Source organism: Pogona vitticeps, chromosome 2 (assembly GCF_051106095.1).
Source record: "Pogona vitticeps strain Pit_001003342236 chromosome 2, PviZW2.1, whole genome shotgun sequence".
Classification (NCBI taxonomy): Eukaryota; Metazoa; Chordata; class Lepidosauria; order Squamata; family Agamidae; genus Pogona; species Pogona vitticeps.
In genome coordinates, this window is record NC_135784.1 from 222950805 (window position 1) to 222972643 (window position 21839).

The following is a 21839-nucleotide window of genomic DNA, read 5'->3' on the forward strand; positions in this document are numbered from 1 at the left end:
AAAATTTGATGCCTCTAGATGTTACAATACTTCCTTTAAGCTTATTTATGTAGTAAAGGCAGATTTTGATTGAATAGCAGGAAAAACCTCCTATCTGTTAGAGCACTACGACAGCGGAACCTTGAGAGGTGGTGAGTGCTCCAACACTGGGGGCATAAAAGAAACGTATTCCTGCATTGAACAGGGAATTGGACTTCATGACCTTGTAGGCCCCTTCCAACTTCACTGTTCTGTGATTCTATGAATATATGTAGAGGGTGAAGGATGAAACCAGGAGGAAAAATAAAAGCAACTGAGACCAAGGTATTGTATCCACATCTAGTGTAAACGCAGTGTTCCACTATGATTCATTGTTTTGCAGGGGCTCTGAAACTTACCTTCAAACTGTTCAATTTGTTTCTTTGCTTCACCTAACTTGTCCTCTGCTGAAAACCGTTCATTAGCAACTTCTTTCCTCGCAACAGCAAGTTCATACTCCAGACTTTGTCGCACAGCCTCACTTCTTTCAAATTCTGCTCGAAGCTTGACAAACCGGCACTCATAGTTTGATACCTATAAAAGCAATTGGATAATCAAACTATAGTTTTGGTGTGTTGGCATGGACTCGTGAGAGTTGAAGGAACACCTGTAGGGCTACATGTCCCCCACCGGCCTCAACCAAAGTAGAAGATACATCAACAGCTATGAGGAACTTCTCTTCAGTAGACATGTGTGAAAATTATTTGACATTAATTTTTCTCAGTCTCCTCTCAAACTTATATGAGGCCCAAGTGCCTCATAAACACACAACTAGCAGGTGCTTACACAGTAAGTCTCATAACCCATACATGTCCACCCTAAGTTGTCAACAAAAAACTAAACAAGATGCATAATGTTCTCCAACCTTGCAGGCCAAAAAGAAAAAAAAGAAAGAAAAAATTGATAGACTGATTAATTACCATTAATTGTGTCATTTACCACAAAGCCCCCAAAAGAAATTTGTTACCATATATGTTAACAATTCTTAATTTTTGTAACTCTTTTTATTTTTACTTCTTGATTATCCGGCAGAATCAAGAAGGCGCAATTTCCCCCTCCCCACTGCTCTCCCACCACCAAACACCACAACAGCTCTAGAGTGCTGAACATTCTTCATGAGCCTGTTTTCCGGCAGCATTGAGAGCCACGAGAAAGGAAAGAAGAGGAAGTTCTGTTACTCTGGTGCTGCAGCACCAGCATGGTGGTGGATTGAGATTCAACCTTTTCCAAATTTAAGGAGAATTAAACAGCTTGCCTGCCATATGTGGACTTAAAATTCTGTTGGAAGGCCCTTAATTAAACATGTACCACTTTGTTTTAAAAAAAAGACAGCACTGGATCTTCAGTATATCTTTATCTTTCTCATGGTGGATCTGGAGTAGAAAGGACATGGGACAATACTGCTAATGCCAAGTCATAAAATAAAATAAAAGCATGCAAATGACGTTCTTACCTCTGCATTGTGTTGAACAGTTATATCCAGTAGTTCTTTCCTGACTTGAAGAAGTTTTCTTCTCAGATCTTCCTCTGTTTCCATTTCTGGCTCACTTTGACTGTGAGAGAATATCTTTCCAGAAACCCTGCTTCAAAACGCAAAGATTTTTCACATGTCTTTCAGCCAGGTCAGCTTTAAGCTTTCAGATAACTTACACTCAGGTGTAAGTGAACAAAAATATACAATACTGACTTCCAAGGAAATATACCTAGGCTATTAGAAGTGGCTACAGGAGGAAAAAAAGAAATTAGAAAAAAATACTCTAGAGGCAGCAACAGAAATTAGCTACACAAACAGGTTCCAGTAAACCTCTAAGGGCCTCAACAAAAATCAAATCTTCTTGGAACACTCTCTATATTAATAATAATAAAGCTTTCTCTAATATCCCATAGATATTAAACAGTCACTTCCCTTGACAAACTGTGACCCCTGTGAACATTTCCTAGCATTCCCATGGCAGCCAATTCCACCTGCCCTAAAGCTATTGCCCTGGCAAAGACCTGATAATTGTAAGCTTGATAGGTCCATTATTTCACTCCATAATTGTCTCTTTGCCTGTTATTTGTATCCTCACCTGGTCACCGAGATATGTATAAACATACCAGCCTTGTATTTGTACCCCAGTGTCTGAGGAAGTGGACACTGATGCACAAAAAATCAAGCTGAATTAAAATTGTTAGTGTTTAAAGTGCTAATAGATGTTTTTGTTTGTTTGTTTGTTTTGTTTTCTTTCCTCAGCATGCTGATACAGATAAGCATGCTACTTCTCAGGAAATAGGCTATTAAAGGTACTGTACACACATCTGGGGTCACGAAGAGTCGGACATGACTTAACGACTAAGCAACAACAACTCACATCCAACTCTGGTTCCGATTTTCAAGTTGCAAACACTATCCAATATATTAGCATTTCTACCCATCACTAATGAAAAACTCTGTCACATTTTTATTACCAGTGAACAATAGGCTTTTTATAGTCTTAACCTGGAAAATGAAATTATTTCTCAAGTGAACTGAAATATAACAGTGTTTCTAAAAAATTTGCAAACTTTTATAGCAAAGGTCTAAGATGTAATTAATATGAATCACATGTGAATTCAAATGATCTTGGGTTTCTTTTATTCACACCCCACAGCAATTTTCAGACACACACAAATAAATAAATACTGACTACTACGTTTATGGATTAACACAAAAATTCAAGAAGAGAATCATGTTAGCTGTTAAGCTGCTAAAAAGTCTTCATTGTTTTTGCTTAAAAAACCCAAAAGCTTTTATTTGATCTTAGCTGCTGTGGACTTCATAAAGGCATCTGATGAAGTGGCCTGCAATCCACAAAAACTTAGACAAAACAAAAACAGCTGAGTCTTATAGCAGACCTGTACTAGCAGCTTTAACTTTTTTTTCAACAGGGAAGACTGGAGAAAGCAGTTTAAATATGTGGATGAAGGATGAACCACTAAACTTCAAGATTGAGCAGATATTTAAATTTATTTTATCTTAAATCTAAGTCTGACCTGTACACCTTCTCCCAGGCATCTCACTATATTCAGTGAGGCTTATTTTTTTACTATTTAAGATTGTAGCCTGTTGTATGGGAATACTCCTGGTATTCAAGTCTGAAATTTCACATAGTATAAACAAATCAAAACATTAGTAGCCAAGGATGATTTTAGTATTCAGCATCTCCAAGACAACTCAATCCCCTTGAGTTAAACAAGCTGAACGATGACTAGGGAGCAATTAACTGAAGATGAATTGTCATCAGACTACGTGTACCACTATAAAAGTAATTTCTGTGGTTTATAAAAATATTTCCCATTCCTCCAAGTAAGAAATGGGAAGCAATGATAATCAACACATCCATTAGAGAAAAGGTGTCTTGCTTTTCTCGTGAAATAGAGGGTTTCAACATGGCATAAACAAATAAAGTCCAAACTATAGTGCTGTCAGGTTGGAACCAAATTATAGCGACCCTAATAGAGTTTTCAAGGTGAGATATTTAAGGAATATCTGTGGTCACCAGAGCACAGTTTGCTGTCCTCTGAAGATGCCGGCCACAGAGACTGGCGAAACATTAGAAAGAACAACCTTCAGAACATGGCCAAAGAGCCCGAAAAACCCACAACAACTACTATTTAAGGAATGTTTTTACCAGTTCCACTCCCTCAATGAGTTTTCATGGCCAATTAGGGATATGAACTCTGTAATCCAGAGTCCTAGTCCATCACTCTACCCACTATACCACACTGGGAATCCACACTGACTCTAGCCTAGTAGTTCCCAAATTGGGGGCCCAGATGCTCTTGGATTACAATTCCCAGAAGCTCCTACCATCATGTCTAGGGCTTTTGAGTGCTGTAGATGGAGAACAATGCGACTCCAACTATGAGGAATCACTGCTCTAGTCCAGGAGTCAGGAGAGGCTAGGTCTCTATTAAAAAGAAACCATACCCCCATAAACTAACAGCAGTATTGCGGGTGATTCTGCTATGAGACAAAAATTGAATAAAAATAAATATATAAAAATAAAGAAGATAAAAACATTGTGGCTTCTTTAAAGACTAACTGCTATTTTAATGTGAGCTTTTATGGGCAAGCCCACTTCCTGAGACAATAAGAGTGGGATCACATGGCAAACGTTTATACATTTATATATGGTCCCAAAACAAAGACACTGTTTCTTTTCTGATTACATGTTGCTGACAGTATGGCACTTCATACCTGGCAATAATCTTTAAGACATATGTTCAGTTCCCCTCCCAGGAAGTATTGTTTAGTAAACAATGACAATGATTGGTTGCTAAATTAATTTCAGGTTATATAGATAACAAACAGGAACAACACAGTAATGATGTTACCAATTACAGCAGATACAACATAATATTTCACATTTTATGATAACTTAAGAAACCTAAACTTATATTGAATCCATTGAGACGGATTTTAAACATATGTATATATTTTATCTCAATTGTCTCTCTCTGGGTTCTTGTCCTGTAATTGTTTTCTTTTCCAGAATGACAACTTTCAGATCTTTTAAAACTCTGCTATGAGAAGCAACTATGTTGCTGGACCTACTTATATGACTGGATTTGTCAAAGATCACTGAAAGCAGAGTGGAAAAAGAAGACGGGACTTCTGCATCTAATACTTATATTGAAAAAGGAATTTCAGTAGGTAAAGTTTATCATGAAAATTAGATCTGTGGAAGGTTTCTCTCCAGTGCATCCCTGTCACAGATTCAGTAGCCCTGACATCGTCTGCAAATGAGTAACAATCACAGCTGGTAATGTACGAATCTAGCCATATTTCTAATGAATGAAAAACAAAAAGGGGAGCTGATTCATTTAATCAACATCAAGGGAAACAAATTTACACAAGATGGACACAACATGCTGCAGTATTGTTATGGTAATATAACTATAGCCAACCCTCGACTTACAAATGGCCCCACATACGAACTTTTCGATTTACGAACGGCTCCATTTATAAAAACTGGCATCGACTTGCGAACGGAGCTCGACCTACGAACGAGGCTGAGGCTCCATTCACAAGTCAATACCATTTTTTGCCAATGGAGCCTTTGTCGCCTTCGGAGCTCTCAAAGGGCTTTCCACCCGACACGGGAAGAAGCCCTTTGAGAGCTCCAAAGGCAAAAAGGCAGGGAGAAAGAGCGGGAAATTTGAATTTCCAGTCCTTTCTCCCTGACTTTTTGCCTTAGGAGCTCTCAAAGGGCTTTCCATCTGACATCGGAGGAAGCCCTTTGAGAGCTCTGAAGGTGCCGATCGCCTTTCTCTCCCGCCCCGCGGCTTCTTCTCTTTAACATTTTTTTCTTTTTCAGGGTGGGATTGGGCTGGTGGGTTTTTTTGCAGGTTTGCAGTGTTTGGTGCTTTTTATTTATTTATTGTATTTTTTTATTCGGCCAGAATGGATTAACGGGGTTTCAATGCATTCCTATGGGAAATGGGAAATCGACTTACGAACTTTTCAACTTACGAATGCTGTTCCGGAACAGATTAAGTAAATCGAGGGTTGACTGTACTCATATTACTTTATGATGTCTTCCACTGGAAATTTAAATTTTTATAACTTTACTTTACTTTAATTTGATTTATACCCCGCCCCTCTAGACCAGGTCTACTATAAATTTTTATAGCTGATATAAAAGTGCAAAATTTGAAATAAAAGTGGAATATGCATCTAGATCTTATGCAGCTATTACTGTTGTGCTATGGTGGCTATACCCCAAAGCACCAACAAACAAAATGAGTGAGATTTTTCTGTGCAGGAGAAGAGCAGAAGTATTATTTTAAATTTTTAAGCATACAATATACTAAGGCAGCAATCTTATACTCATGTGACTGAGAATAATCCTGACCAAATTCAATATACTGTAATTCAGTTTTCATATCATATATGGTTTATTTTTCCATTGTTCTATTCCACCGTTATAGTTGTTTTAAAAATGGAAATGAATAACAGAAAAACAATCCAGAAAGAAAACACTGAAAAGGACAATAGTGAATATGCGTTAGAAATCAACAGAAATTAAATAAGAAAAACTACAAAAGTGTCCAGAACAAAAGGACTTCATTCCCAACAGGGGTAAGAAAGATTGTTCAGTTTCCCTGAGATATGGCTTCTTAACAAGATGACAGACTGATGCACTTAAAAAGAAGAGACAGTAGGAATCCCTGGGGAGGGCATTCTATAAAAAAAATTCCAAATTATTCACTGAAGCAGAAAAACAAAACAATGTGCCAAAGATATAATTCCTATGATCAAACATTCTAATGAAAACTGCTCAAGGGTGTATTTTTCTCAGCCAACAAGTAATAAAAACAACCAACAAAATGAACAGGCCAGCACACACATCCCTTGGGATTTAATTACAGGACTCTGGTTGTTTGACCCCACACATCTTGAGGCCAAATCAAAATCTATGGTACAAGCATTTAAATGAACATTCAAATGAAATTTCTAACTTAGTAAATCAATCATTCAGAGTTAGCCAGAAACAATAAGTTAATGGCATAGGAATACATTCCTATGGGCTAGCAACCTACCAAAACCTATAGCTACAATTTAAAGGGGAGGGGGTTAAAATTCTGTTTACTTTTTCCTGCTTTCCACTCTCCTCTCCTCTGGTAAAAGTGAAATTAAGACAGACCTAAAATTAAATCTCTAAATGGTGGCATATATTCTACAAGTGTGCTCTTTGCAATATATCTACACTAATAAAACAATGTAAGTGTATTTCTGAGGTGGCAAAACATAAATCTACCATTGATACTAAAGGGGCCTTGATCTTTGCATCTCAAAGTTCCAGAAGGTTTTTAATTGAAATAACATCAACTGTGGGTCCTGATGATGGCAATTTTAATTGTATTTTAATTGTATTCTAATCATTTTATTTTTATAGTATTGAATTTTAATTATTGTAAGCTGCCCAGAGACCTCTGGGTAGAGTGGGCGGCATATACATTAAATAAATAAATAAATAGATAGATAGATAGATAGATAGATAGATAGATAGATAGATAGATAGATAGATAGATAGATAGATAGATAGATAGATAGATAGATAGATAGATAGATAGATAGATAGATAGATAGATAGATAAAGTAACTTCTTTTATTTTTTAAAAAGCAAATAATTAATATCAATTACAATGGTGCGTCACTTAACGATTACCTTGTTAAGTGATGAAACCGCTTGACGATGAAGTTTTTGCGATCGCTTTTGCGATCACAAAACGATGTTCTAACAGGGAAAAATCGCTTAACGATGATCGGTTCCCTGCTTCGGGAACTGATTGCTAGACAACGATTTTTAAACAGCTGATCGGCAGCTCTAAAATGGCCACCCGCTGTGCAAAATGGCTCCCTGCTGTGATTTAGGACAGATTCCTCACTTTACAGGCACCGAAAATGGCCGCCCCTCTGGAGGATCTTCGCTGGATGCTGAGGTATTTAGCCCATTGGAATGCATTGAACCGGTTTTCAATGCATTTCAATTGGCTTTTTCGTTTCACTTGACGAGGATTTCACTTAACAGCAATTTCAACACAACGAATTATGCTCGTCAAGTGAGGCACCACTGTACGTTAATGATAATTTCTTCACAATCTGCAGTAGCATAGATTTAACCAGTAGATGGCAAACAAGGATCTGCCAGAAGAGCAGGAAGGCTTGGAGTTAAAGGCTTGCAGCTGCTTTCAGGTAGAGCTCTGCAAAATATCTTATTTAAGCCTTCCTGTTTAGCCTATCCCTTCCTAGAACAAGACAGGATCTAATCTCCCCTATTCTAAGCAGGCAGTGAACCTTGCCTGTCTCTAGTGAGTATGTTTCTTTCTGTGTGTGTTTCTTCCCTAATTGGAGGAGTAGATAGAAATTTCATGCGTAAAGAGAACAATTTCTAAATCATTAGAGAAAGTTATAGCTGTATACCCCTTCACGGATTGCTGCCTTCTCATGGCGAAGGGGCTTGAATAATTCACAGAAGCTATGGGCTGTGCTGTGCAGGGACACCCAAGATGGACAGGTCACGGTGGAGAGTTCTGACTAAACACAATCCACCAGAAGCAGGAACTAGCAAGCCACTCCAGTATCTTTGCCAAGAAAACCCCATGAACACAAACAAAAGGCTAAAAGATATGACGCTGGAAGATGGGACCCTCAGGTCGGAAGGCGTCCAACATGCTACTGAGGAAGAGCGGAGGACAAGTACAAGTAGCTCCAAACCTAATGAAGTGGTTAGGACTCTACACATGGACATCTCCAGATGGGCAATACCAAAATCAGATTGATTATATTCTCTCCAGCCAAAGATGGAGAAGCTCTATACAGTCAGCAAAAACAAGACCTGGAGGTGAGTGTGGTTCTGATCATCAGCTTCTTATAGCAAAACTCAAACTTAAACTGAAGAAAGTAGGAAAAACCACTGGCTAGTCAAGCATAATCTAAACCAAATCCCTTATGAATATACAGTGGAAGTGAAGAACAGATTTAAGGAACTAGATTTGGTGGACAGAGTGCCTGAAGAACTATGGATGGAGGCTTGTAACATTGTACAGGAGGCAGCAACAAGAACGATCCCAAAGAAAAGGAAGGGCCAGAAAGCAAAGTGGCTGTCCAACAAGGCTTTACAAATAGCAGAGAAGAGAAGGGAAACAAAATGCAAGGGAGATAGGGAAAGTTACAGAAACTTAGGTGATTATCTAAGTTTTCCTTGAATTCCTCCAGTGTTGGAGCACTCACCAACTCCTGAGGTAACTGGTTCCACTGTCGTACAGCTCTAACAGTTATGAAGTTTTTCCTGATATTCAACTGAAATCCGGTTTCCTTTAACTTGAGACCATTGTTGTGTGTCCTGCACTCTGGGATGATTGAAAACAGATCTTGCCCCTCCTCTGTATGATACCCTTTCAGATATTTGAAAAGTGCTATCATATCACCCCTCAGTCTTCTTTCAGCCTTTCCTCATAAGGCTCGGTTTCCAGCCCCTTGATCATCCTTGTTGCCCTCCTCTGAACTTGTTCCAATTTGTTAGCATCCTTCTGGAAGTGTCGTGTCCAGAGCTGGACACAATACTCAAGGTGAGGCCTAACCAGTGCTGAATAGAGGGGGACTAGCACTTTGCGGGATTTGGAAACTATACTTGTATTAATACAGCCTAAAATAGCGTTTACCTTTGTTGTAGCCACATCAGACTGTTGGCTCATATTTAGCTTGTGATATTGAAAGTAATGTTTTTGAAAAGGCAATTAGATGTACAATTTGTACTCTTAGCAAGTGCTAATATGATGTGTAGAATTGGTTACTGGGACCTGAGTAAGACATTGGCAGTTGATTTCAAATATTATAGCCAAAATCCTGGTGTGTAATTACACTGGTCGAAGGGAAATGGAAATGCAAGAAAGCAAAGAGGCTGTCCAAAGAGGCCTTACAAATAGCAGAGAAGAGAAGAGAAACAAAATGCAAGGGAGATAGGGAAAGTTACAGAAAACTGAACACAGACTTCCAAAGAATAGCAAGGAGAGACAAGAAGGCCTTCTTAACTGAACAGTGCAAAAAAACAGAGGAAAATAATAGAAAGGGAAAACCCAGAGATGTTCAAGAAAATTGGAGATATTAAAGGAACCTTTTGTGCAAATATGGACATGATAAAGGACAAAAATGGGAGGGACCTAACAGAAGCAGAAGACATCAAGAAGAGGTGGCAAGAATACACAAGAGGAATTATAGCAGAAAGATCTGGATGTTCTGCTGAACCCAGATAGTGTGGTTGCTGACCTTGAGCCAGACATCTTGGAGAGTGAAGTCAAATGGGCCTTAAAAAGCACGGCTAACAACAAGGCCAGTGGAGGTGATGGCATTCTAGTTGAACTATTTAAAATCTTGACGCTGTTAAGGTGCTACACTCAATATGCCAGCAAATTTGGAAAACTCAGCAGTAGCCAGAGGATTGGAAAAGATCAGTCTACACCCCAATCCCAAAGAAGGGCAGTGCCAAAGAATGCTCCAACTACGATACAATTGCACTCATTTCACACGCTAGCAAACTTATGCTCAAAATCTTGCAAGGTAGGCTTCAACAGTATGTGGACCAAGAACTCCCAGAAGTACAAGCTGGATTTCGAAGAGGCAGAGGAACTAGAGACAAAATTGCTAACATGTGCTGGATTATGGAGAAAGCCAGAGAATTCCAGAAAAACATCTACTTATGCTTTACTGGCTACGCAAAAGCCTTTGACTGTGTGGACCACAGCAAACTATGGCAAGTCCTTAAAGAAATGGGAGTGTCTGACCACCTTATATATCTCCTGAGAAATCTATATGTGGGACAGGAAGCAACAGTTAGAACTGGATATGGAAACACTGATTGTTTCAAAATTGGGAAAGGAGGCTGTATATTGTCCCCAGCTTGTTCAACTTATATGCAGAATACATCATGCGAAAGGTCGGACTGGAGGAATACCAAGCCAGAATCAAGATTGCTGGAAGAAATATCAACAACCTGAGATATGCAGATGATACCACTCTGATAGCAGAAAGTGAGGAGGAATTAAAGAACCTCCTAATAACGGTGAAAGAGGAGAGTGGAAAAAATGATCTGAAGCTCAACATCAAAAAAACTAAGATCATGGCCACTGATCCCATCACCTCCTGGCAAACAGAAGGGCAAGATATGGAGACAGTGACAGAGTTTACTTTCTTGGGCTCCATGATCACTGCAGATGGTGACAACAGCCATGAAATTAAAAGACGCCTGCTTCTTTAGAGGAAAGTGATGACAAACCTAGACATCATCTTAAAAAGCAGAGACGACAAAGGTCCGCATAGTCAAAAGCTATGGTTTTTCTAGTAGTGATGTATGGAAGTGAGAGTTGGACCATAAAGAAAGCTGACCGCGGAAGAATTGATGCTTTTAAGTTATGGTGCTGGAAGAGGCTCTTGAGAGCCCCCTGGACTGCAGGGAGAACAAACCTATCCATTCTAAAGGAAATCAACCCTGAGTGCTCACTGGAAGGACAGATCCTGAAGCTGAGGCTCCAGTACTTTGACCATCTCGTGAGAAGACTCCCTGGAAAAGACCTTGATGTTAGGAAAGTGTGAAGGCAAGAGGAGAAGGGGACGACAGAGGATGAGATGGCTGGACAGTGTCATCGAAGCTACAAACATGGATCTGACCAAACTCTGGGAGGCAGTGGAAGACAGGAGGGCCTAGCATGCTCTGGGCCATGGGGTCACTAAGAGTCGGACATGACTAAACAACAACATAGCTGTATGTGGATTCTGTGGGATTTTGGAGCGGTGTTTCCTCTCTCTGGAGCATGGGGCCTCAACTTGTTTTGACTTTGTGGTAGTTTCAGTGAAATCTGCCTATAGTGACTCTGTGCAGATAATACTTGACTGTTTTTCTTTTTTTCCACCTCAGGGAGCATCCCAGAAAAGCAAACCTGTTAGGCCTTGGGCAAGCTGTACAGTCCTGAGATGCACCCAGAAGAAGGGGATGGTAAACCACTTCTGAGCACTCTCAGCCTGGAAAACTCTAAAAAGGTCACCATAAATCAGACTGATGTTATAGTACAGCGATTCCTGTATGAGGATCTAAAATGTTACTCAGATAGGAGTCCCTTGTCAGCCGATAACCTGACTCTTGTTAACTGGGCTCATTGAGTTCTGACTTTAATTGGACAAAATGTCAGTGTTCTTTATTCACTTCATTCATCACTCTAGCCTTGCTCATTCTATGCTGGCAGAGATCGGATACCATGTAACTGTTTCTAGATAGATGACTAGATAGGCGGGGTATAAATACAATAAATACAATAAATACAATAAATAAATAAAGAAAGAAAGAAAGAAAGAAAGAAAATCACATCACTTAACGACAATAACAGCAATCTAATCATCTCAGCTTTTACACTATATTATTAGTTATAGCCCTTTAAAGAGCAATCCTATACAAGTTCATCTAGAAGAATATCCTGTTGAATCTAATGGTGCTTACTCAACCCTGAGAAGAAATGTGCACAGTTCAAGATAAAACTGGCTGATCTGAACTCTATTTGCATACTCTAAATCCCTGCATGACCCATCTGACACAGATTCATAACCTTGCAACAGAAACATTTTGATTTAATAAGGAATAAGGAAATACAGATTTGTGAGTTAAAACGTGGTAAGGAACACCTAGAATATTAACGTTTCCTACACTTACAAAGCGTTACAAGCTCGAGTGGAAAAGCTCTTTCGATGCTGGAAATTGCTGCAAGGCAGGGAGGCATTCAACTCGTGGCAGTTTCCCTCTCACAGTCTTCCAACTAGGAGAAACTACACCGGATGAACAAGTGCAAGAGGGTTACGAGAGAACGAGAAATGCCACGGCTGCTACAGTATATAACTTTCCTTCCCTGCCTCCTTGTGAACAAGTGGTCCCAACGGGGCTCGTGCTTTGATGCTAGATCCCTTCAGTCTCTACCTGCTACCCAAACCTAAGGATCCTAGTCTACACAACACACCATCCCCTCCTTCCCAGACAACCCGAAATCTTTGGCTCAACTTCCACTCTCTTGCCTTGATTCTTCAATTGTTTTCCTCCAAGTTTCCATGACCCTGAGAAATCACTGTCCCCTTAATACTTTGTAGCCTCGTCCTGCTCATCTCGCCTTATCCTTGCTGTCCCGTCCCGTTGCTCTCCCTCCTTCCTACCTGCCCGCTGTGTCTTGAGTTTTAGAGGAGCAGCAAAAGCGTTGCGAAGGAACCAGATATGAACAGCTCATACGCTCGTGGTCAAGACAGCCCACCACGCTATCCCGGGGCGCTAGGACCCAGGGACTAACAGGAAAACCAAGGCGCGCGCGCACACACCCCGTGAAAGCCTTTGCAACGGCTACTTCCGACAACAGACCTTCGGACCTCAAGCCACCGCTTTTCATTGGAAGAACGAGGTCTTGTGACGTAACACATTCCAACTGAGAGGAAACGGGTCGCTCTATTTGCTAACTTCAGCAGCGCGGAAGGAAGCCGTGCCCGCGCTTTTTGCCGCTTTCCGAATTGAGGGCATGGTGAAAGAGCTAGGAACCGTAGTAGATGGCTTTTTAGCGGGTTAAAAATGTTCATATAGGTAGCTGTAGGTCTCTCGAGTCTAGCCTCCTCTTATCTCAGTACCCCTATACATTTTTATGGATAAGTAAATCCCACTGGACTAAAAGGGCCTCTGTTTCCAAATAGGCTTTCGCAGGATCACACTGCATTCTGTTCATCTCGTAACATACCTGGGTATCTAATTTCAAATGCAGCGAGCAAAACGTTTGGATAATAATTATTTTCCAGTGCTAGTTAAAAATCAAGAGTAAATTTTAAGTGGTTTTTTTTTGGAGGATACTCAAGTGTGGTACTGTACAGTAGGACTCAGGAGGCCTGGGTTCAGGTACCTGCTTTGGGGGGGGGGATAAGGAAGTGGTGAAACCACCCTTAAAATAGCTCACCTTAAAACTATTAGGGTCGCTATAAGTCAGTTTTGATTTGACAGCCTGTATCAAGGAGGATTGTAAACAAGATATTTTCCTCCAACTGCTAAGCGGTATTTTTAATTTGACTGCAGTTGGGTCACCTAGCATGTAAATTTTATTTCAATTTCTTTGATACAGGCTTTGTCACATTTCTGTTATTTTTCTTATCTCTGTTTATAAAAAACAATGGAGGTGGTAGTGTTGAGTGATCAGCAAACCTTTGTCTAATAGAGCTTGCAGCCCTCATTTTAAAACCTGGTTTTAACAAGAGAGCCTGGCACATACACACAGTCATGATTTTTGGAATATTTATGTTCCTCCTACACTATCCACAGTCGAGTGATGCCCACCCTGGAGTTGAAACCTAGCTTGTGTTTGTGATTTTTAAGTGGACTTCTCAGGTATCACCCACCCTTCTTTCATACTGAAATACAATAGTTTGTTTTAAAAATACTGTATCAATATTATTATTCTTGCTGTCTTAAGAAAGCGCAAAATATTTTCAAAGATCAATCACACCTGGGCTATTCCCTCTTTCAATTGTTACCATCTGGTAAGCAGTATAGGATAATTAAAACAAACACAAATAGGTTGAAAAACAGTTTCTATCCCAGAGCAGCAGCTACTGTATATTGAATTCCACCGTACAGTGCAATATTAATGTGTTGTGCGATGGGAAATTGAATTTGAAAGATGTGGATGTGAATGAGAGGGATGTGTTTTATGTGTAATGTGCTATGTTTTCATTTTATGGATGCTTTGTTTTTGTGTGTTTTATTATGTATACTGGAGATGGCATTTAATTTTGTTGTACAGAAGAAGAATGACAATACATTCTATTTTACCGTTTCCCTGAAAATAAGACCTAACATGAAAATATGCCCTAGTATGATTTTTCAGGATGCTCATAATACAAGCCCTACCCCCAAAATAAGCCCTAGTTAAGTGAAAGCCCGCTCTCCACCACTGTGCAGCAACAGAAGATGACATGACTTTATCTGAATAAACATAGATTGTTGTACATGAAAAAAATAAAAAATCCCCTGAAAATAAGACCTAATGCTATTTTTGGAGCAAAAATTAATATAAGACCCTGTCTTATTTTGGGGGAAACACAGGATTATTTTATTTCTTTTGCTGAAACAGAGTAATTTGGGTACATCTCTACAAACTACAAGGAGTGATTTTGTCTTGCAAGTACCAGGGGAAAGAGAAACTTAGGGATTGGTTTGTTTGAATTAAAAAAAGAATGCCAGCAGGGACAGCTGAGGGGTCTGACACAGAGAGAGGCTCGGAGGAAAAAACTAGAAAACAGGCCTTCTTGGCAGTGGCCCCTTGGCTATGGAACGCCCTTCCTACAGAAATTCGGCTGGCACCCTTGCTGGGTGTTTTTAAAAGACAGTTAAAAACTTGGTTATTTAAGCAGGCCTTCCCTCCAGTCAGCTAAGTCTTTTATTTTTATTTTTCCCATCTTATCCTATTGGCAATTCTTTCCTAAATTAATTTATTAACTAATTACACTGGTTCTTAACCTTGGGTTACTCAGGAGTTTTGAACTGCAACTCCCAGAAGCCTTCACCACCAGCTGTCCTGACTGGGGTTTCTGGGAGTTGCAGTTCAAAAGCATCCGAGTAACAAAGGTTAAGAACCACTGAACTAATATACCAATTGTATTTTTATGATTATCTTTATTTTATATTGTCTTATTTTATGCTGTAAGCTGCCCTGAGTAGACCTGGTCTAGAGGGGTGGGATATAAATTTAATAAATAAATAAATAAACAAACGAGATAAGAGTTGTGATGTGGCTGAGCTGAAACATTCTTGTCATGCAGTTGTTTTGGGGAAATTAACGTAAATTAGATTAACTAACAATACCCATTAACTCCAACAGAACCTAGATGTGCCTTACATCAATGTTTTGTGGATAGTGCAGAAAGAACATAAACATGAGAAAAGGTTCCATGTTTTCCTCTAGATGGTGCTCTGGGCAGCTATTCAAGGTATCCTCCATTGTTCAGAAAAAAAACAGAAAGTCATGTGGTCCTTGCACAATGAAAAAGCAAAGGCAGAGGCAGTACCTTTTTTTTAGCCACTGAATAAGGTATCACCTGCACTTGCATTAACAAGTATTAATTTCACTTCTTTTGAAGCATAATTGTTTTTAGCTATTATTATTAGTTTTATTTATATGCCGCATTTCTCCCAACAAGGGACCCAAAGCGGCTCACAACATTAAAATGTACACAATTTAAAACACTAAGTTAAATATTTAAAAAGAAATGAAACAATATATGATTTAAAATACAACTGAAAGATTAAAACATGAAAACATAAAGAGATTAATTTTTTGCTAAAATGGGGTTCAGGGATCCAGTTATAATTTTTAAAAGCCTGCCCTGAAGATATGGGTCTTGATAAAATGGAAGGGGCCATCCTGATCTCCCGAGGGAGAGCATTCCATAGCCTGGGAGCTGCGACCGAGAAGGCCCTCTCCTGTGTCCCCATCAGCTGTGCTTATGCTGGCAATGGGACCGAGAGGAGGGCCTCCTCTGCTGATCTTAATTGTCGAGAAGGCACATACAGTATAGGGAGATACAGTCCAGGTAGCCCAGACCCAAGCTGTATAGGGCTTTATAGGTAATAACCAACAGTTTGAATTGTGCCCGGAAATGGACTGGTAGCCAGTGCAGTTCTTGTAACAGGTCCATTATATGCTCCCTGTACCTGGCCCCAGTCTGGCTGCAGAGTTTTGTACCAGCTGAAGTTTTCAAACTGTCTTAATAGGCAGCCCCACATAGAGCGTGTTACAGTAATCCATACGGGATGTAACTAAGATGTCCTTGAGATGTCAGACCTGGAACTAGCTAGGTCCGATATCTCAAGGAACCGGCACAGCTAGTTAATTTTATAGTTAGAAGGAAATGTGGAGCTTTAGTACTTAATTGTATTTTGTACTACAGGCAGATGGCATATAGCATATATTTTTAAGTAACTAAAAGTATATTGGTTACTTTTGAATAATAGAAAAATAAAGTGTTATGCTTCTGAATTGTACCAAGTGATAACTAAATAACAATAGCAATAACATTCACACTGGAAATAGTCCAGTTTTTACAGTCTTGGAACTGTGACAGTGAAGTGAATAATAAGATAAACACAATGGAGAAAAAGCAGCCATTAACATGAAGTGAAACAGACATGCATGCTAGTCTCTGACTTTCTGACACTTTGCATTCTGGGGTTCTTTGCTTACATTGGCTGTACTTATGTCCAGCTTCTCAGGAAGGAACAGAGAAATAAAACTGGGCTGAGGCATGTCTACTGATAAGGGTTATTCTAGTTTTTAGTTAAATTGCTTAATGCTATATGTATTGTATGTACAGTATACCCCCTTTCTGGCCTTTTCTTTTTAGTGAATAGGAAAATAGGGTTTTTTACGGAGCCTGCCAACATAAAGTAAAATTCCAGCTGAAAGTATAAAAGGTGTTATACAAAAAGTGGCGAAAGAAACTAGAGGATTTCCTATCCTTGACTTGATTCTGACCTACAGAGATGACTTGGTGGGGGAAGTGGCAGTAAGGGGAACTCTAGGCAAGAGTGACCATGTCCTTCTTGAATTCTTGATTACAAAGGAAACAAAAGCAGTGTAGCCGCACAACTGCTGGATTTTTAAAAAGCCAATTTTAATATCAGAAAAATGATAAGTAAGGTTCCATGGCAGGAGAGCCTAGGAAGAAAAGGATCCCAAGAAGGGTGAGAGCTTCTAAAAAAAGGAATTCTAAAGGTACAACTACAAACAAATCCTACAAGAGGTGGCTGGCTTCACAAAAAGCTCAGGGAGGACCTTAAACGAAAAAGACATGTACAGGAAGTAGAAATAAGGCCAGGCCACAAAGGATGAGTACAGACAAGTAGCAAGGAAATGCAGGGATTTATTATTTTATTTATTTATTTTATTTTATTTTATTTATATCCCGCCTATCTAGTCGGTTAAGACCACTCTAGGCGGCTTATAAGAAAACATACAGCAATATATATAAAAACAATACTACATAAAGAAAAAAGTTTCAACAAGGTAGGACAAAGAGTAGGGAGAGGAGAGGGAGGGGAGGTCAGGAATTGATTGAGGGGAACCTCAGAGACAGCCTTGGGCAGAAAGGTCGCATCTGGATGGATAATCGCCATGTGAAAAACTAAATAAGGCAGATTCATACGGAGTGCACAGCATTCACTAGCACATCTTGCTGATGTGAGTACAATAAGAAAGGCAAATTTGATGGTAAGTAATCAGAGATTGGTTGTGGCCAAGGGTTTAAACAGCTTAGCTATTAAGAACTAAGGAATACTTCCAAGATGGTATCTTTGGCATCACCAGTCAAAAATGTTTTTGAGTCCCCTTTGAATTTTTTTCAATGACTGAAACAGTAGAACACAAGGTACCGTCGCTGTTTCAGAGAAGACATTCTCAGTCCCCCTTCTCTTCAGAACGAGAAGATAATTTTATCATCATGGCTATAGTAACAGGACGTGGTGGGATAGTCTGCTCTTTAAGGAACTTAGAGACAATGTTCCATCTGGCACTACAGGCTCTTCTGGCTGCAGGCTTATGTGCTGCTGTCAGGTCCTATAATTCTGCTCATACAGGAGGTTGTATTCTCCAAGCTGTTAAGTGTAGGGATTGCAGGTTTGCATGGTATTCCCTTCCATCCTGCACTGTGAGAAAGTCTGTGCCGTAAGGTAACCTGGTGTATTCACTGTCTACAAGTCAGAGAACAGGGACAAACCAGGGCTACCTAGGCCACCTCGGTGTTATTAGTATAATGTCAGCATTGTCTTGTCAGATCTTTGGTATCAGTGGGAGCAGGGGAAAGGTGTTGAGGAGGTTTGTTGACCACAGTGAAGGAAAGTGCCTCCCATGAATTTGCTGGTGAGTGGATCTGTGGAGCAATAGAGGCTACATTGATGACTGTAGAACTGACTAGGTCTAAGTTGGGGATTTTTCCATCTTTGAAGATTAGGAGGACAAAAGCTGAGAATCAGCTGAGGTTAGCTAGAGACTAAAAGCAATAAAAAAGCATTCTTCAGGTATCTGAGTAGCAAAAGAAAAACAAAAGACAGTGGCACAGCTCTGCAATGGAGATGGAAAAATGATAACAGGAGAAAGAAAAGGCAGAGGTGCTCAATTCCTATTTTACTTCAGTATTTTCCTGTAAGACCGACTGAACTTCCAAACAAATTGGAAGTGCAAGTGGGGGAGACAAGATCACAGCTGGGGATTGATAAACAAATAGTTTGAATAGTTTGATCGAGTTCAAATTTCCAGGTCTGGATGAACTGCATTCAAGAGTACTGAAGGAACTGGCTGAATAACTCTCAGAACTAACATCAATTATTTTCTTGAGATCATGGGAAACAGGTGAGGTGCCAGAGGATTGGAGGAGGGCTAATATTGTCCCTATCTTCAAAAAGGGCAAAAAATAGGAACCTGGGAACTACAGACCAGTCAGCCTGACATCAACCCCGGCAAAATTCTGGAACAGATTGTAAAGCGGTCATTGTGCAAGCACCTAGAAAACAAAGCAGTAATAATTAGAAGCCAACACAGATTTGTCAAGAACAAAACCTGCCAAACTAATTTGATCTCATTTTTTAATCTGGTCACCTCGCTGATAGACAAGAGGAAATGCTGTAGACGCAGTATATCTTGACTTCAGCAAAGCTTTTGACAAAGTGCGATATCCTGATTAGCAAGCTAATTAGGTGTGGGCTGAATAGATCAAGTGTCAGGTGGATCAACAAATGGCTACAGAATGGTACTCAGAGGGTGATGATTAATGGGTCCTTCTCTAACTGGGAGGAGGTAACAAATGGGGTACCTCAAGGCTCAGTCCTGCGTCCAGTGCTCTTCAATACAGTGGTGCCTCGCTTAACGAGCGCACCGTATAACGACGAATCCGCAAAGCGATCCCTTTTTCGGGATCGCTAATGCGGAGGCATACCGATCGTTCCAATGGGCAAAACTCGCATAGCGATGATCGGTAAGCGTTTCGCTTACCGATCTTCGCTTTGCGATGCCCGCGGATCAGCTGTTCGGCAGTTCTAAAATGGCCGCCGGGCGCCCGAAATAGCCACGCGCGTTTTTGTGCCCTCCCCTCGCTTATCGAAGGCGTGAAAATGGCTGCCGCTATGGAGGAAACTTGGCTGAACAGTAAGTTTAGGGCCCATTGGAACGCATTAAATGATGTTTAATGTGTTCCAATGGGTTTTTACGTTCCGTTTAGCGATGTTTTCACATAGCGAGGTTAATCTGGAACGGATTAACCTCGCTATGCGAGGCACCACTGTATTTTATCAATGGCTTGGATGAGGAAGTGTAGGTCATGCTTGTCAAATTTGCAGATGATACCAAATTGGGCGGAATAGCTAATACTCTAGAAGACAGAAAAAAATTCAAAATGACCTTGATAGGATGGAGCACTGGCCCAAAAGCAACAGAATTAAATTCAACTGGGATAAGTGGTTACAGCCACATTTCTAAGAACTGTTCCAAAATGCCAGTCTCTCTCTCTCTCTCTGTATATATGTGTATGTGCGTGCTTACCTTCCATAAAATACTTTGCATTACAGCAAGGGTGTTATTACATGCCATCAGCTCACTCACATGTATAGCAACCTTATGAATAAGTGACCACCATAATATCTTGTCTTCAACAGCCCTTAATTCATGTAAACACAAGATGATTTCCTTTATGGTGTCAATCCATCTCATATATGGTCTTCCTCTTTTCCTGCTGCCCTCAGCTTTTCCTACCACTCGTGTCCTTTTCATCAAGTCTCATCTTCTGATGTGCCCAAAGTACAACAGCCTCAGTTTCATCATCTTTGCTTCCAGAGAAATTTCAGCCTTGATTTTATCAAGAACTCAGTTTCCATAGTTAAGTGCTGATGGGTCCCTACACTAACATGTTACCCATTACACCACAGTGGTTCCCCAAAACAGCACATAAAGCTTTATTCAGCCCACAAACAGCAAGCTACCCATGAGATGTCACGCAGAACTGTTAGCAGCCACCCCACAGTCATGGTACTTGACCACAGAACTTTTGAAATAAGCTTGAAAAAAAAATATTTACTACATAGTATCTCCCCACTCTCCTGGCAAATAGAAGGGGAAGATATGCAGGCAGTGACAGATTTTACCAACTTGGGCTCCATGATTACTGCAGATGGTGACAGGAGCCACAAAATTAAAAGACGCCTGCTTCTTGAGAGGAAAGCGATGACAAACCTGACCAGCATCTTAAAAAGCAGAGACATCACCTTGCCAACAAAGGTCCGCATAGTCAAAGCTACGGTTTTCCCAGTTGCGATGTATGGAACTAAGAGCTGGACCATAAAGACGGCTGACCACCGAAGAATTGATGCTTTTGAATTGTGGTGCTGGAGGAGACTCTTGAGAGTCCCCTGGACTGCAAGGAGAACAAACCTATCCATTTTGAAGGAAATCAACCCTGAGTGCTAACTGGAAGGACAGATCCTGAAGCTGAGGCTCCAATATTTTGGCCGTCTCATGAGAAGAGAAGACTCCCTGGAAAAGACCCTGATGTTGGGAAAGTGTGGAGGCAGGAGGAGAAGGGGACGACAGAGGATGAGGTGGTTGGATAATGTCATAAAAGCTACCAACATGAATTTGACCCAACTCCGGGAGGCAGTGGAAGACAGGAGGGCCTGGCATGCTCTGGTCCATAGGGTCACGAAGAGTTGGACACGACTTAAAGACTAAACAACCATCTCCCCACTCCCTCTAGAATCTCTGAACAGAATTTTAGCCTCCCGAACAGGCACAGGTAGCTAGTAAAGCTGAGAGATAACAATTCAGGAGACACTTTAACTGAAGATGCCAGGAGAAGCCTGCCAAGTTATATGTAGACGAGGATTGCTTCTAAATGAAACGACTTCACTGTCGCCTACCAAGGCGATAATCCTATGCGTCCTTCGCCTGAAGTAAACGTTCTTAAACGCAGTGGGACTTACTCCCAAAAAAGCAAATACGCAAAAGATCGCACCGTAAATGAGAATTTTGGTTTGGATCTCGGCTTTACACCGATTCAGCCTGAATGTTCTTTCTCTTTTGTTTTTTCCGCGCTGAAAAATGCGCACACCCTCTAAAAACCGTCGGTAGCCCCAAGACAGAGTGGAAGGGGGCGTCTCAGTGTTCCCGTAGCATTGCAAGGACGCATCAAAGCTGAAAGAAAGACGCTGCCGGTCCCCGCCCCCCCGCTCAATCATTGCTACGCATCT

General features: G+C 40.5%; 1 protein-coding gene across 16 annotated transcripts in view; it reads right to left on the bottom strand.

The window, feature by feature from the left end:
- CCDC171 (coiled-coil domain containing 171) overlaps positions 1–13460 on the bottom strand; it is a 273713-nt gene extending 260253 nt beyond the window's left edge. For 10 of the 16 annotated variants that reach the window (XM_072992079.2, XM_072992086.2, XM_072992081.2 and 7 more), the window contains exons 1-3: positions 12734–13460; positions 1472–1601; positions 378–552 (exon numbers count right to left, since the gene is read on the bottom strand). In XM_072992079.2, the coding sequence (XP_072848180.2) occupies positions 378–552; positions 1472–1601; positions 12734–12960 (532 nt within the window). In that variant the 5' untranslated portion in view covers positions 12961–13460. Of the gene's footprint in view, positions 1–377; positions 553–1471; positions 1602–12242; positions 12356–12733 lie in introns of all 16 variants that reach the window. The other 6 variants (XM_078384939.1, XM_072992082.2, XM_078384938.1 and 3 more) reach the window with 4 other exon arrangements.
- Between the last annotated feature and the right edge of the window lie 8379 nt (positions 13461–21839).